The sequence below is a fragment of the Mustela erminea genome, chromosome 18 (genome assembly GCF_009829155.1).
Source record: "Mustela erminea isolate mMusErm1 chromosome 18, mMusErm1.Pri, whole genome shotgun sequence".
NCBI lineage: Eukaryota > Metazoa > Chordata > Mammalia > Carnivora > Mustelidae > Mustela > Mustela erminea.
In genome coordinates this window covers 8590254-8607248 of record NC_045631.1, presented here as the reverse complement: position 1 = coordinate 8607248, position 16995 = coordinate 8590254, and the positions used below count along the sequence as shown (strand labels likewise).

The 16995-nt window shown below is 38.2% G+C and overlaps 1 protein-coding gene across 2 annotated transcripts in view; it reads left to right on the top strand.

Moving 5' to 3' along the window:
* The first annotated feature begins 1922 nt into the window (after nt 1-1922).
* The window catches only part of TEKT3 (tektin 3), a 37586-nt gene continuing 22513 nt past the window's right edge, over nt 1923-16995 (top strand). Inside the window, exons 1-3 of one of the 2 annotated variants that reach the window (XM_032321982.1) lie at nt 1923-2061; nt 12119-12726; nt 15224-15307. In XM_032321982.1, the coding sequence (XP_032177873.1) occupies nt 12148-12726; nt 15224-15307 (663 nt within the window). In that variant the 5' untranslated portion in view covers nt 1923-2061; nt 12119-12147. Of the gene's footprint in view, nt 2062-10172; nt 10345-12118; nt 12727-15223; nt 15308-16995 lie in introns of those variants that run through there. The other variant, XM_032321983.1, reaches the window with a different exon arrangement.

The window sequence follows — 16995 nt, the reverse complement described above, 5'->3', positions numbered from 1 at the left end:
GTTTTAGGTGTATAACATGGCAAATGGACAATTCTTTTTTTTTTTTAATTTTATTTATTTATTTGACACAGAGAGAGATCACAAGTAGGCAGAGAGAGAGAGGAGGAAGCAGGCTTCCTGCTGAGCAGAGAGCCTGATGCGGGACTCGATCCCAGGACCCTGAGATCATGACCTGAGCCGAAGGCAGAGGCTCAACCCACTGAGCCACCCAGGTGCCCCGGCAAATGGACAATTCTATATATTATGCAATGCTCACCATGTGAAGCGTAGATACCATCTGTCATCTCTACCAAGTTACTACTATACAAAGCATATATGTACTTTACACTCCTGTGACTCATTTATTTTGGATCTGGAAGATTGTACCTCTGAATCCCCTTCACATATTTTACCCATTTCCCTGCCCCCTCTCCTCTGGTAACCACCAGTCTGTTCTCTGCATTTATGAGTCTGTTTGTTTTTGTTGGTTTGGAAATAAGTCAGACGGAGAAAGACAAATGCCATATGATTTCACTTACATGTGAAATCTAAAAACCAAAACAAATGTACCAGTACCATTTTAGACCCATGGTAGCATTTACCAAGTCTACAGCCTACTGCCCCATCCAGAATTCTGAGAATTAATACAAAATATACACTGTGCTTGAGAAGAAGGAATTTTAAAAAAGGTATCTGAAGGTAAAATGTTTGCGAGGCCAGAAATAGAAAGAGTTGCTGGTAAGCAGCATAGGAGAACAGAAGGACTGGGTTGGGGAGCCCTGGTGCCCTGGTGGGGTCTGTGAGCCTAAACTTGGCCTGTTTAGTCCTGTGGCCAGGCTAAAGAGCAGCTTCTGATCATCGGATATTGTCTGCGGTTTTCCAGCGTGGGGAAAATATTCTGGGCTTGTCTCCATTGCTGAGGTGCCATGTTGCTTAAAATAAACTCTTGTGGTGGCACCCCATCCCTGCTTTTCTAGTTCAGGTTCCTATGAGTTAAGTTAATGTGAGTTAGCCTCTAATAAACTTGGAAAGGAGACGGAAACACTTTTCTGCATTGACAAAGCTGAGGTCCCTAACCTTTAGTCACATCACAAAGGTCTACTAGGGGCCAATCTGATGGTGCTTTATCCTGCTATCACCCTTTGGTGGAGTGTCACACAGGGGTTCCCAGACCACCCAAGACTGATCAACTGAGGGCTGTATTTTCTTTAGCGCTAAGAGTAACTCCATGGTCTCCCTGTTCACCCATTAAGACTGTTGTCTTGTGGAAAGAGTACCTTGAAGCCAGACAGATCTAAATTTTAGTAGTGGTTCTGCCACTTTCTGTTTGGGTGACCTTGCCTATGCCAGTTAACTTCTCCAAACTTGCATTTTTTCCCGTGTAAATCATAAATTCCTACCACACGGTTGTGAGGAAATTGCAAGGGTGAACAGTGATGTATGGGAGACAGGTGACCCAGTCCCCGGATGAACTAGTGGAGGCCTCTGTTTACGGAAATATTTGCCAAAGAGAGAGAGTGAGGGAAACCCCAAATCTTTTCTTTAGAGTGAGGAAGGAGGGGAGGGTCACTAGACAATGCCACCATGGGAGAAGTCCAGCTGGGCAGAAGACAGGTGTAGATGTGGAGGCTTGCCTGCTGTCCTGCACCTAGAATGGGCCACCAAGCCCTCTGCCACTGAAGTTTCCATTCAGGTGCCCCAGGAGAGGCGGGGTATCACCGTGGCCCCTCCCTTGGGTTGCACTACCCCCCACCCCGTCCCACCCCCAGCTCCGCGATCTAGCAGTTCTCCCCCGAGCCGTGGTTACTAGACGCGAGAGCGTCCATGGCAACCGCCTGCAGCTGGGTTTCCCTCCGTTCCTCCCACTCCCGCCTCCCGCCTCCCGCCTCCCATCGGCCAATGGGCTCCCGGCGAGCCGGCAGGGGGGGCGTTGAGTGGTCCACGGGCGCTGACGTCACAGGTGGGGAAGGCGGGGCCAGGACCGGAGGGTCGGGGTCCCAGCCACCAAGGGCGGTAGGTGGGGGACTGCCACCCTTCCCGCTCACCTCCCCTTCCCCGCCCCTCGCCCGCAGCCGCTGACAGGTGAGTGGTCTGGTCGGCTCCTGCCTGCCGCTGAGACGACCCCTGCAGCGTCCCCTTCCCCAGTGAAGCCCCAACGTCTGACCTCAGAATTCGGGGTGAAGTCGTGGTAACCTTGGAATTCCTCTCCCCAGTCTGCACTTCCCTGCCCCCACCCTTCAAAATAGGGACCGCACAGACCCACGGGCACCTGCTACCCACCGCCCCCCTCCCGCCCCCGCCCCATGCCTGATGCTTGTTGTCAAGGACTGAGAAGTTATTTCCAAATGCGGAACCAGCAAAGGGGCGTCCGACCCCCGACCCTGTGCTCACTCGTGCAATTTCTTATATCGGTGAGCGGTGCTGTGCTTTGCCAGCGCAGCGCTGGGTACGGCCTCCTCCGCTAGGTTTTCAAGGGCCGCCCAGGGGAGGGCCGTCCCACCGCCAGGCTGTTCCCGGGCATTCCTGAGATTCTGATCAGGGCAGGTGCTCCCTCTTGGCCTGCGGCCAGTTCTCTTCTGCTCTGACCCTGAAGCTCTTAACTTGTGTTTGGACCTTTTAGACCAAACCCCTTTATGTTTCCTCCCTGGATGCTTATGATGGTGTAGATAAATATTTCAGAAACGCATAATATTACTTGTTTGGCCACCGTGAAAACAAGCGAGCAAATTGTTTCACTAATAGACAAAGTGTTCCGAGGGTTCTGATAAAATATTCTACTCTTTTTTTTTAAATTAAGATTTTATTTTCTTATTTGACAGAGATTACAAGTAGGCAGAGAGGCAGGCAGAGAGAGAGAGGGAAGCAGGCTCCCGGTTTAGCAGAGAGCCTGATGTGGGGCTCGATCCCAGGACTCTGAGATCATGACCTGAGCCAAGGCAGAGAGGCTTAACCCACTGAGCCACCCAGGCCCCCCGCCCCACTCTTTTCTTTTTAAAGTGAAATATTTTCTGCAATAAGTAGAGTGTTCAAGCATCCATGCTTCACTTAAATAAACAAGCTAACAACTTTACAGTCGTGGATGAGACCTCCCTCCTATGCATCCCTTGGGAATCTTTCCCAGCAATACCCACCTACCAGAACTTGCTGTTTACTTACATTCTGTATATTCGTAGACCGTTTCTACTTACGTATTTGTTCAAAAACGAATATACAGTGTTGTTTTCAAAGTTTATATAATGGGGTCGTGCTCTAGGTCATTCATTTTAACTGCTGTGTGATAATGATTGTATGAACTTAACACAAATGATGTATGCCTGCTCCTCTTGATAGACTTTTAGACTGTTTCCTTTTAGAAACCCTTAGAAACATTCTTGTACATTCTTCTCCATTCTTTGGTACATACTTGAGTTTCTCTACGTATATCAAAAGGTTGCATTGCTGAGACATAGGGAATGTGCTTTTTCAGCTTTTTTTGTTAGATGCTGCCACATAGATCTTCAATATATGTTAATTTATATTTCCAGTCTCAGTGAAGAGGGTTCTATATTATACATTTTTTTTGGAAAGAAGGAATTAACTTAATGACCCAAAATATAAGATGTTGCCATGCTATTGTCTTCTAATCAGTCTTTCTGAATGACTTCTAAGATGGCTGGCTGGAGCTTCTTATTTATTTATTTACTTATTTATTCATATTTAATATATGCATAAAGATAAATTGCTTAAATGTTAAAATCTGATATAATTTTTTAAAAATCATCTGCTTGTTAATGTACTGGGGGCAGTGTTTTATTTTTGCCCCAGTTTGGAACTGTGAGTAATTTGGTGGATATAACCAAAAGAGCTAAGGGGGTTTGTATGTGATCATTTAAGCCTATCCTGGTCACTTATCTGAGGCAGAATGTGGAGAAATTAATGGAAATTTGTTCCTGTCATGTCTTCTGCACAAAATGATCCACAGGTTTTTATACCTTAAAATATTTATGATTTTAAAGCCTTGCCTAAATATGCTAATAAAATATGTTTATCCTACTTGAGGTCATCTTCTGGTTTATAAGTAAGACTTCCCAGTACCTACAGTCTTTGTGTTATTGATTATATTTTTAGCATGTTAATATTTATAGAAGACAATTATAGAATTTTTTTCCAGTAGGTAAGTAACTATTGACTCCACATTAAATAAATACACTGTATTTGACTTCATTTCTTAAAATGTTTTTTGGTTCATGCCGAAAGTATAATAGAAAAACAATTGCATAATTTAGGGTATGAATTTTTCCACAGCTATTTTCAGTCATTTTTCCAAAGAATTTGTTCAGTTTGCTGGCAAATAGGAGACATTTATAGCATCAGTTAATGATCTTAGTATGTGCTTCCTGAGCCCTGTCAAGATGTGACTGAGTTAGAATTTAGAGAATGATTTAAATGTTGTAAAAGTCACATCATCAAAGTAAGCCATAGTTTTTTTTTTTTTTACAGTGGTTTTAAAATTGTATATTATATTTTCTTTTTTTTTTTAAAAAAAAAACTCCTCCTTAAAACTTTGGTAGAATTCGTGAACAAACCCATTTAGTCCTGAAGTTTTCTTTGAGGGAAGATTTTAAGCTAGAGACTCAGCTCCTTTAAGTACTACAGGGCTACTCAAGTCATCAATTTCTTCTTTAGTAAATTTTGGGTGTTTGTCTTTTTAAAGAATTTTGTATATTTCATCTCTGTTGTCAAATTTCTTGGTGTAAAGTTGTTAGTAACATTGTTTTTATTAACTGTTTAATGTTTGCCGGGGGTCTGTGTCAATATCTCTTTTTCTTTCCTAGTATTAGTCATTTATGTCCTCTCTTTTTATCTTGATCAGTCTGGTGAGAGGTCTATCAGTTTTATTGTTAGAGTTTCGCTGCTTCCCCCCCCGCCCCATTTGTCCATTTTCTATTTCATTGACTCTTCTCTTTTTATTATTTATTTCCTTCTACTTTGGCCTTACTTTGCTCTCCCCCCACCCCCAATGCCCCACACCTTGCCATCAAGAATAAAGTGGAGATCATTGATTTTATTTTATTTTAAAAAATTTTAAAATATTTTATTTATTTATTTGAGAGAGAGAGAGCAGAATGACACAGAGAGCATGAGCAGGGTTGGAAGGGCAGAGAGAGATGGAGAATCAGGCTCCTTGCTGAGCAAGGATGTGGGACTTGATCCCAGGATCCTGGGGTGATGACCTTAGCTGAAAGCAGATGCTTAACCAACTGAGCCTCCCAGGTGTCCCAAGATCATTGATTTTAGCTAATTTTCTAGTGTAAGCATCGAAAGCTATACACTTCTGCCTAAACACTATTTTAGCTGCATCTTACAATTTTGATATGCTCTGTTTTTATTCTCATTCGGTTCCAAATGTTTTCTAATTTTTCTTCATTGACTTAGAGGATATTTAGAAGTATGTTGTTTAGAGGTGCATGGGTGGCTCAGTCAGTTGAGCATTCTGCTCCTTTTTTTTTTTTTTTTTTTAAGATTTTACTTATTTATTTGACAGCGAGAGAGAGAGAACACAAACAGGTAGAGTGAGAGAGGGAGAAGCAGGCTTCCCATTGAGCAGGGAGCCCGATGTGGGGCTCCATCCCAGGACCCTGAGATCATGACCTGAGCTGAAGGCAGACGCTTAACCACTGAGCCACCCAGGCACCCCTAGCATTCTACTCCTGATGTTGGCTCAGATTTTGATCTCAGGGTAATGGGTTCAAGCTCCACATTGGGCTCCATGCTGGGTGTGGAGCCTACTTAGAAAAAAGTGTGCTGTTTAATTTCTTGCTATTTGAGAATTTTCCAAATATCTTTCTATTTTTGATTTCTAATTTAGTTTGATATAGTCAGTGAACATATTCTGTATCATTTCAGTATTTTATGTTTATTGAGAACTTGTTTAAGGGTCAGTATATGGTTTACCTTGTTAAACATTCTCTATGTAGTTGGAAATTGTATGTAATTGCTGTTTAAAAATATTTTTCTTTCAGTTTTATTGAGATAAATTAACATATAACGTGTATGAGTTTAAAATGTACAGCATAATATCTTACATATATTGTGAAATGGCTACCGCAATAAGTTTAGTTAACATCTGTCATCTCATATAGATACAAAAGAATCTGCTGTTTTGAGTGGTGTGTAGATATAAATTAGGTCCAGTTAGTTGTATTATTCAAATAGCCTATTTATTACCAATTTTGTATTTGTTCTAACAATTACTGACAGAGGTGTGTTGAAATATCTGCTATAGCTGTGGGTCTATTTCTCATTTTAGTTCTGCCAGTTTTTGCTTTATGTGTTTAATATTCTATTGGTGGTTACCTAGACATTGAATATCATTAAAGCTCCTTGATTAATCCTTTTATCCCTATTTCCCTCTTTATTTGTGATGGTATTTATTGTCCTGAAATCTGTTTGGTTTGTTATTAATATAGCCACTTCAATATTCTTTTGATTTGTATTTACATGGTGTGCCTTTTCCATTCTTTTGGTTTTAACTTATCTATGTTTTACATTTAAAATGGATTTTTTGAGATGGCATATCATTCAATATTGCTTTTTAAAAACCAGCTTAAAAATCTGTGCCTTGGGGGCGCCTGGGTGGCTCAGTGGGTTAAAGCCTCTGCCTTCAGCTCAGGTCATGATCCCAGGGTCCTGGGATCGAGCCCCGCATTGGGCTCTCTGCTCCGCAGGGAGCCTGCTTCCTCCCCCCTCTCTCTCTGCCTGCCTTTCTGCCTACTTGTGGTCTCTCTCTCTCTGTCAAATAAATAAAATCTTAAAAAAAATCTGTTCCTTTTGACTGTTTAAACCATTTATTATAAATATAATTATCAGTGTGATTTGGTTTGTGTCTACCATCTTGCTGCTTGATTTTGTCTTACTTTTGTCTTTTTTCTCTTGGATTATGTGTCTTTGTCGGTCTTCTATTTTTCCCTTCTCCTCTTAGCTGATTAGCTTTAATTCTGTTTTGAATCTGTTTGGTCTCAGGACCCCTTTGTACTCAAACAACCTCATGTTGAGTATCTCAAAGAATTTTATGTGGATTGCATCCCCTGATATTTACTATATTAGAAATTAAAATCAGTTAGAATATCAATTCTTTTAAAAATAAGCATTACAACCCATTATATAGTAACCTAAATATTTTATTAAAAAGCTATGTTTTTGAAACAAAGCATATCTAGTGAGAAGAGTAGCATCATTTTATATATGTGGTAAACTTCTTTGATTTCTGTCTTAGCAGCTGGGTTATCTGATCTACTGTATTTAGTCTATTGTGATATCACATATCATGCCACCTCTGGAAAACTCCATTGTAAATTTGTGAGAGAATCAGAGTGAAAAAGGAAAACAGCATATGAGCATTTCTATCAAAATAATGTTGACCTTGTCACTCCTGAGAAGGTTTAGACTTCTGGGTTCATGGGTTCTGGGTCATATCTTGAAGAACTAATGTTCTACAGTTTACAATATGCATTTTTAAACTTGTTGCAGTATATGTTTAAACAATATTATTCCATTCTAGTTGTGATCCTAGAATAATACATTGCCTTTTCAGCTCTCCATCATTTGTGCTATCATGATCATAAAATTTACTTCTATTTTTACTATAAACTCCACAATAATTTTTTATTATTTCACTTACACAACCATCTTTTAAAGAAATTTATAAGTTAGAAAAGAATATTTTTTATATTAGCACACATACCATTTCTAGCACTTTGTTTCTTTGTGTAGATCCAAGTCTCCATCTGGTATAATTTCTTTTTGCCTGAAGAATTTCTTTGAACAATTCCTTTAGTGCTGTTCTGTTGCTGATGAATAATCTTGGCTTTTATTTTTATGAAAAAATTTTATTCCACCTTCATCTTTGAAAAATACTTTCACTGGATATACAATTCTAGGTTACATTTTTCCTCAGCTGTTTAAAGATGGTGTTTGTCTTTTGGCTTGCACAACTTTTTTTTTTTTTAAGACTTTATTTATTTATTTGACAGAGAGAGAAAGAGAGATCACAGGCAGAGAGGCAGGCAGAGGGGGGAGGGGGAAGCAGGCTTCCTGCTGAACAGAGAGCCCGATGTGGGGTTCGATCCCAGGACCCTGAGACCATAACCCGAGGCGAAGGTAGAGCCTAAACACACTGAACCATGCAGGCGCCCCTGGCTTGCACAGTTTTTGACAAGAATTCTGCACTAATTCTTACCTTTGTTCCTTTCTATGTAATGTGTATTTTTGCTCTGATTTTAAGTTTTTCTCCTTATTGCTGGTTTTCAGCAATTTAATTATGATGATCCTTGAGGTGATGATGGTGATGGTGATGATAGTGGTAGTAGTGTGAGCACACATGTATGTTGGGTGTGTGTTTATCTTCTTGGAGTGTTTGGAGCTTCTTAGACCTAGGGATTTATAGTTTTCATCAAATTTGGAAAATATGCAGCCATTATTTCTTCAAATATTTTTGTCTCCCTCCCCTTTCTATATGACTGACACCCCAAATATGTGATGTTAGTTTATTTGATATTGTGCCTATATTACTGAGGATTTTCTCTCTCTCTCTTTTTTTTTCAGTTAGAGAAAGTCTGTGCTTTGGTTTAGTTATATTTAAACTCACTAATCTTTATTTCCCCAGTGTCTATCCTGCATCTAGTAAAATTGTTATAGTATATACTGTATATACTATACTATATATACAGTATATATATATATATACTCTTTCCATACTGTATATACTATACTATATATACTATATATACAGTATATACTGTATAAGTATATGTTGTGTGTTTCATTCCTAAAGTTACATTGATTCTTTTTTAAAGATCTTGTTCTTGTTTTACCTTCATTATATTCCTGTTTTCCTTTAAATACTTGTACATTGTTTGCTTGTTCCATCAAATCTTTCCTGTTGTAGTCAACAGTTTTTCCTAATTATGTGTCAGAATTTTTTCTGCTACTTGGCATGTCTGGTAATATTGATTGAATGCTGGACATTGTGATATTACATATTTGAATGTCCTGATGTTGTCAGGCAATTAAATTACTTGTGGATTAATTTGATCTCTTTGAGGCCTCTTTTTAAGCTTTGATGGGATGAATCTTTAGTACTTTCACTCTGGAGATAGGTCAGCCTTATCTCTAATGTGTGGCTCCTCTGGGGTCGCCATGGGATGCTCTAGGTAATCACCAACAACTTTCCACTCTGACTGGTCTGAGTTCAAAATGTCTCTCCATCCACTCTAGAAATAGAACCCTGCCATCATTTTTTGCCAAAGTTCATGTAGTATCCCTTGATCTACGTGCAGCCTATTGCACAGCAAAGATGCAAGTGGACCCCTATATAGATTTAGGGAGCTATTTTTCTACATAGTTTGCTTTATTCTGGAATCCTGTTTTCACAACTTCCAACTGTCCCAGCTTCCTAAAATTCTGATCTTCTCCTCAACTCACAAAGTTGCCAGAATCCGTTCAGTTTTCACCTGTTTTTCCTGTAATCTGGAAATTGCCTCCAGCCAGAATGCCAGGACAATCAGACGGCTTGCCTTATTTGTTTCTCTTTTCTCAGAGATCAGAGTCTTGTCCTGTTTATTGTCCAAGACAGGTGTTTCATATATTTTGTCTAGTGTTTTAGATGTAAGAGGTTAAGTCTAGTTTTTATTACTCTATCATGGTTGGAGTCAGAAGTCTATTTTGATTTTTTAAGTATTTCTTAGGCCATGATACCCTCGGTTTCCTTGACCAATAATGACCCAAAATATAAGATGTTGCTGTGCTTTTGTCTTCTAATCAGCCTTCCTGAACGATTTATAAGATGGCTGGCTGCAGCTAGAACTTCCATTGTGCAACTATATAGAACATTGTGTCTTATGTAGAATATTGTCTCCATGTGAAACTTATGGCCACACACCAGGAGCTCTACATCTGAGAGATGTATCTGGAGTTTTATGCTTCAGATTCCAGATTTTAAATTATATCCCATCCCTAATTAAAAGATATATCAGTGGAAACTTTTGTAAGCTATATTGAATTTCTCAATCTGTCTCCTCTGGTTTATGAACTTCTGCGTTTCATAAATCACCACTCATAGTAGATGACTCATGATTTGATAAACATGGGTTTAGATGCTTCAACATAATAGGTGTTGGGTAAACATATGTGGTAACTCTACACTTAGAATTCCTTGATTGAAGGACCAAATGATTCGCTAGCTTTTACTGTCAAGAATTAAGAAAATCCAAGTAAGAGTGGCCCAAAGCCCACTTGAAGTTTCTTGCTGAAAGAAAACTGACAAGATTATTTCCAGATTTGACTGGAGAAGAGGTTAGAACTGAAAGTAGCCATGAAGACCCTAAGGTATCAAGTTGCTTTGAATTTACTTTTTTGAAAAACAGTGTTTAACTTTCAAACTGAGGGGAAGAACTGCAAGTGATTATTAAGGTTTCTTTTTTACCACCATACTCCTAAGCTTGGCCAGTACAAGGTATCTGGGGACTGAGGGAGGGAAGAATTAGGAAGAGGTGGCGAGCTAGGGTTGTGTGGGCCACCACCATGGCGTGGGCAGCTGTCCCACCGCATGTGGAATGAGTGTGTTTCAATCTAACCACAGTTCTACAAATAGATTATTTTGTGGCTTGGGGACCAAAGGCCTCAAGACATAGCTATTTAAATAATCATCAAATGATTTTTTTTTTCTGAGGTGGTTATAGAATTGGATCTGATTTATTTTTCCTTTTCAATAAATGGATCCATAGACATTAGCAACTAAACAGAATGATGTTTACATGCTGAAAAGTATGTCATAGGCTGTGACATCTTGACTTTCTGAGCTAATAATAACCAAAAGTTCCAGACAATAGAATACTTTCAACTGGTAAAAAAGATGAAGTGGATCTGTATGTTCTAACAGGGGGAGAGATCAGAAATATATATTTTCAAAATGCATGTTCTAAATAATACATATAATATTAAGGTATTTCAATATTTGTATTTAAAAAGCTCTGTTCATACGTATAAATGGTATATAAGTAGCATTTTTAAGATAGCCTTAAAAATGATACATATGTTGGTATATAATAGGAAATATCTGGACAGAAACAACTACTAATGAATAGTTGTTCAGTGTTCAAAGGGTTCACCTTTGGGGGGGATGAATATTTATCTTTTATTTTGTATATACTTTTGGCCTAGTAGTTTATTTATCATTATTTTTTAAAGATTTTATTTATTTGACCGAGAGAGAGATCAGGCAGAGAGAGAGAAGGAAGAAAGAGAGGGGGAAGCAGGCTCCCCACTGAGCAGAGAGCCTGATGCGGGGCTCGATCCCAGAACCGTGGGATCATGACCTGAGCCGAAGGCAGAGGCTTAACCCACTGAGCCACCCAGGGGCCTCTGGCCTAGTAGTTTAAAAAGCTCACATTTATTGAACATTTATTTTGAGCCCAGAACTATGATAAGCATTCCAAAAACATAGCATTGTCTTACTTAGCCCTCCTAACTGCCCTAGAGTGTCTATACTGGAGGTGCCTAGAGGTGGCAAGTTGCCAAGAGAAGGGAGCCAAGTATTTGCCTTGAGGTATGTTTGCATACCAAGCACACTATTGTTATACCAGTTTTGTGCTCATTTGGGATGACTTGGTAGGGGAAATGCTGCCAAGTAACACCTTGCTATTACTACCTCTCATAATCAGAGAAGTAAGTACTACTATATTATTCCCAATTTAGAGATGAGAAAATTGAGGCACAAATAGGTTAAGTAATTTGCCCAATGCCTCACAGCTAGTAAATAACAGAGGCAAGATATGCATCCCTGTTAAAATGCGTACTTTAGGCTCTTAGATTTGTTACAAGATAATTACATAAATTTAAATAATGATTTTTTAAAAATTCAGAAATTCAAGTGGCCAATCTAAAAAAATGTAATTTTTAGTATATTCTGGAAACAGAGATGGGAAAAAATATTTTTGGAACATATTATCACTGGTAAAGGTGGATATCAAATTAGAACAAATACCTAATATGTTAGGGAGTACTGCTACTAAAAGTCAAATGTGGCTTTCATTTGTAAATTTTTACCAAAGATTAATTTATGTGACTGTTTGTTTTTATACACCCTCCCCGCCCCCAACAGGAGAGATTTACAAATAGTGTTTGAGCATCATGGAGCCTTTAGGTTCTACATTAACGGCAACTTATGCCCACCCTAGACCAACACCAACCAACTTTCTACCAGCCATCAGTACCATGGCATCAAGCTATAGGGACCGCTTCCCCCACTACAATTTAACCCACACCTTGAGCCTTCCTTGGAGACCAAGCACATACTACAAAGTAGCCTCCAACTTGCCGACCTTGGGTCCGTACTGCACCAGATCTCAGAAGGTGTGCGAGAGTACCATGCTTCCCTTTGTTTCCAATAGAACCACTCTCTTCACAAGGTATACTCCTGATGATTGGTACAGGTCCAATTTGACCAACTATCTAGAATCCAACACTTCCCGACATAATTCAGAGAGACTAAGGGTAGATACATCTCGCCTGATTCAAGACAAATATCAGCAAACAAGAAAAACTCAAGCAGACTCCACCCAAAATTTGGGAGAACGAGTCAATGACATAGGATTTTGGAAATCTGAAATCACTCATGAGTTGGATGCAATGATTGGAGAGACAAATGAACTCACTGATGTTAAGAAAAAATTGGAGAGGGCTTTGATGGAGACAGAAGCCCCTCTTCAGGTAAATATAAGACCTTATGATAAAAGACACTGGATATTTATATGATTATAATCCACTGGTTGAATTACTGTGGTTATTATCTGTTGAATTATGTTTCACTTCACCTATAGAAGCCAACCTCCTATCAGTACATCTGTAACTACTTCCAGGAGTTGGAAAAACCATGACCAGCTTTATACATCCTACAGAACAACCATTTAAGTAGAATGAATTCTGAGTGCAAAGCAAAAAAGGTTGAACAGAGAGACACCCTTATAGTGAGAATGGCATCTTTCCATTTCTTTAAAAGGCTCTTGGGCATCGCTGTCCCTGGATTATTGTATATAATACTTGAGGGGAAAAAGTACTAGTCTTTTAATCTTTTAATCTGTGTCATGAAATGCCTCCTGTGTATATGTTATGATATCTTTTTAGAGCACAGTGAAATGATCAAGGAGACCACCTTAGGAGGTGGGGTGAGTTTGATTGAATAGAGTAATGGGCATGAGGTTAAGCCAGGTGTTGCAGTCATGGAGGTAGCATGTTAGTTTGTTGCTGGCCTCTGGCCACCTCTCACCCCACTGAGTGTGTGATGTGTGGGGGGAGCTCCAACCCCACTCTACCCACCACCATTGAAAGAAGACATTCTATAGTTGAAGATGAACAAATTACAGAAATTATTTCAGAAGGTATCTATATATTGATGAGGCAAACACCATTTTTCTTCATGTTTGTATGATACTTCCCATGTGATAAGCATTTGCAGTGGTCTTCATTATCACATCTGTAGCAGAAGAGTTTAGAGAATTAAGCAACTAGAAGTCTAGTGGGTTGAAGAGTTTGTTGAAGATCCCTGTGCATTGTTCCTTCTTATTATGCAACCCCACCCCTTCCCCCCACAAAACACAAGCACATGTAAGTACACACAACCACCAGAAATTCCAAGAAAGGACTTCTCAAATGATGTCCTTTTATATTAACTCACCATGAGATGTTTTCCAGGATCAGAAACCCTTCCATACTTTCTTCATGCTCTGGCTTATTTTGAGGAATCCTGGGCTGATCTGCACCCCATCTTACCTGCCCCACTTTAGAGTATCCTTAAAATGATAGCCACTTACGCTCCAAATTTCAGGGGGACATCCTGTTTCTTCCTTTTATTACTCCTTTCAGTGTGATGGATCTAATTTGTATTTTTTTCTGCAATTCTTGTCCAAATATTCTTCTGTGTTCAAATATTTACTATCAGCACAGTGTAGGAAGGTCCTGATTAAAATTAGAATTAGTCAGATAAACAGATACATTTCAAGAGGGAAAATCCAGGTGATCAACTAATATAAGAAAAAAAGTGTTAAAATTCCATAATAGAAATGAAAAATCAATGAAATATCCATCTTTGGCCTATCATATTTGCAATGGTGGAAACTGATGACATCTAGAGTGGCCAAAGTGAAGAAGATGCTGGTAAGTTGCTGGTAAGAAGTTGCTGGTAAGATGAGTAGAATCCTACTAGACCTAGGGTTAGTAGGAATTTACAAAAAGCAGTTTAGCAATATACATGAAAATAATCAGAGTTCCCCGTCAACCTATTAATTCATTTTCTTGTAAATGTGAATTTTTACTATTAAAAATATACATTCATTCAAAGATTTTGTTCAATAATATGATGTCCAGATTACAGTGTACATACTATTACATTTTATGCTGAAAACATTAACATTATATGGTCATTCCAAGTCATGAAATAGTCTTTGAAAAAAGATTTGTAACTTTTGTATAATGTTCTTTCATAATTGATTGTTAGCGATCCAAGCTGTTTTCCACTTGAGTCATTAGCATACTTTGTCTCAGGGACTATTTTACGACTGGAGCCTACCATTTAATGTCAGTCCTAAAAAAGCACAATATAAAATTGTAAAGGACATTATAACCTCTGTTTTGTTATAAACAACAAAGAAAACAGTGATAGGAATATGGCTAAATCATTTTCTACTTTTCTCTGTTTTTTCTTTTTAATGGATAAAGCACATTATTTTTGTAATTAGGAAAATAATAAATGGTACTTAAAAGTAATCACTTGGATTTTTGGCTACACTAATATTTTGGCTTCTTCAAGGATAATAATTTGTTTCTTTCTCACTCTTCTCAGTAGAAAATATTTGAAAATAATATCCTGTAGGCTGTGTTTCAGGATATTATTTCTGTAGCAGAAATTATAATTTTCTCAGAAGTTAATTTGTAGGAACTAAGTCAATGCCAAATGCCTGATTTTGTCACCTTTCCAAATTAAAATTTTTTCCCAAACCACTTTGAAGGGTGAACTCTACCTCTTAACTAGCAATTAGGATTTACTTAGTTGTTATGGTGGGTCTCATGCTGGATTTTGGACAAAATGGCTTGAAAAGTTGGTAAGTTGGTATTGGGACTATCTATTGTTTTAGGAACAGATCCTTAGAACTTCTCATCACTGATTTTAGTTACTTTGTATTAGTGTTTTCCATTATTTGTGTATCTGTAGGTAGCCCGAGAATGTCTATTTCATCGAGAGAAGAGAATGGGGATCGATCTGGTTCACGATGAAGTGGAAACTGAATTGTTGACGGTGAGTATGGTCAACAACAAGAAATGTAGTTGCAAACATGTGCTTAATGTGTAGAAACAAACAAACGAAATTTGTGTTAGATGAAGCCATTTATAAGAAGTTGCATTGTAGTATCAATATGTTTATATTGAGATACAATATAGTATCAAATGTTTAGAGAATTTAAAAAAGATTTTTTGGGGTTATAAAAGTAATAGATGTTCATTGAGAGAATTCAAAAGATACAGACTAGGATAAAGAAAGATAAAAATCACCTGAATTTCGGTTAGACAGAAATCACTGTTAACTTTGGAGAATTTCAGTTTATTCAGAGAATTTCAGAGAATTTCTTTTTATTAATCATACTTAGACACCACCCAACTTAAAGACACACAAATATGTCTTCAAGATTAGAATTATACTGTATACATAATTTGTGTGGTGCTTTTTTTGATGGATAAATGCTCAATGAGGTTTATTCTTAAATACAGTTGTGGGGAAGGCAGCCCCATTCTTTTTAAAGAGTTAGTTTTTTTAGAGCAGTTTTAGAACTACAACAAAATTGAGAGTAAGGCATAGAGATTTCCCTTATAGCCCCTACTATAAGGGAATATATAACCTCCCCCATTACCAACAGCCCCCACCATTGATGAACCTATCTTGATACATCACTGTCATCAAATCTGGAGTGGGGATTAGTTATTGGTATTAAAAATATTCCCCAGATAATTTTAATGAACAACTGGAGTTCAGAAGCACTATGAAATATTGTTGGTAGGAATTAATAAAGACGTAAATGAATGGACAAATCATGTGTGTGTATTCGAAGGCTTAAATAGTGTTATGGTAGCAGTACTTCTCAACATGGACCACAGATTCAACAGAATCCTTGTCAAACTCTCAGCTGACTGCTTTGTAAAAATTGGCAAGCTGATCCTGAAATTCACATGGAAATTCAAGGGATTCAGAATAGCCAAACTAATATTGAAAAAGAAGAAATTCAGAGGACCTACACTTCTTAATTTTAAAAACTTACTACAAAGCTATAACACGTGAGACAGTAGTACTGGCAATAAAGATAGGCATGCAGACCAATGGAATAGAATTTGAGAATCCAGAAATAAACCCTCCCTTTTACAATCAATTCATCTTCAACAAGGGTGCCAACATGAGTCAATGGGAAAGAAATGCTTTCATGAACAGTGATGGGACAGTTGGATGTCTGTGTGCAAGAGACTGAAGTTGGACTCCTACGTCACACTGAATATAAAAAATTGAATATAAGTGGATCAAAGACTTAAATATAAGAGCTACAATTGTAAAACTCTTAGACGAAAACATAGGCATAAATATTGGTGACACTGAGGTCAGCAATCATTTCATAAATCTGACACCAAAAACACAAATACAGACAATGTAAGAAAAAAGAGATCAAATGATCATCATCAAAAGGGCAAACTTTGATGCTTTAAAGAACGTCATCAACAAAGTGAAAAGACAGTCCATAGAATAGAAGAAAAATCTTCTCAAATTGTATATCTGATAAGGTTATCTATAATATATAAATAACTCTAAAAATTAAAGATAAAAAACCCCAAATAACCCAACAAAAACTAGGCAAAGGATCTGAACAGAGTTCTCCAAAGTGAATATGCACATGGCCAATAAACACAGTAAAAAATGCTCATTATTAGTTCACCAGGGAGATG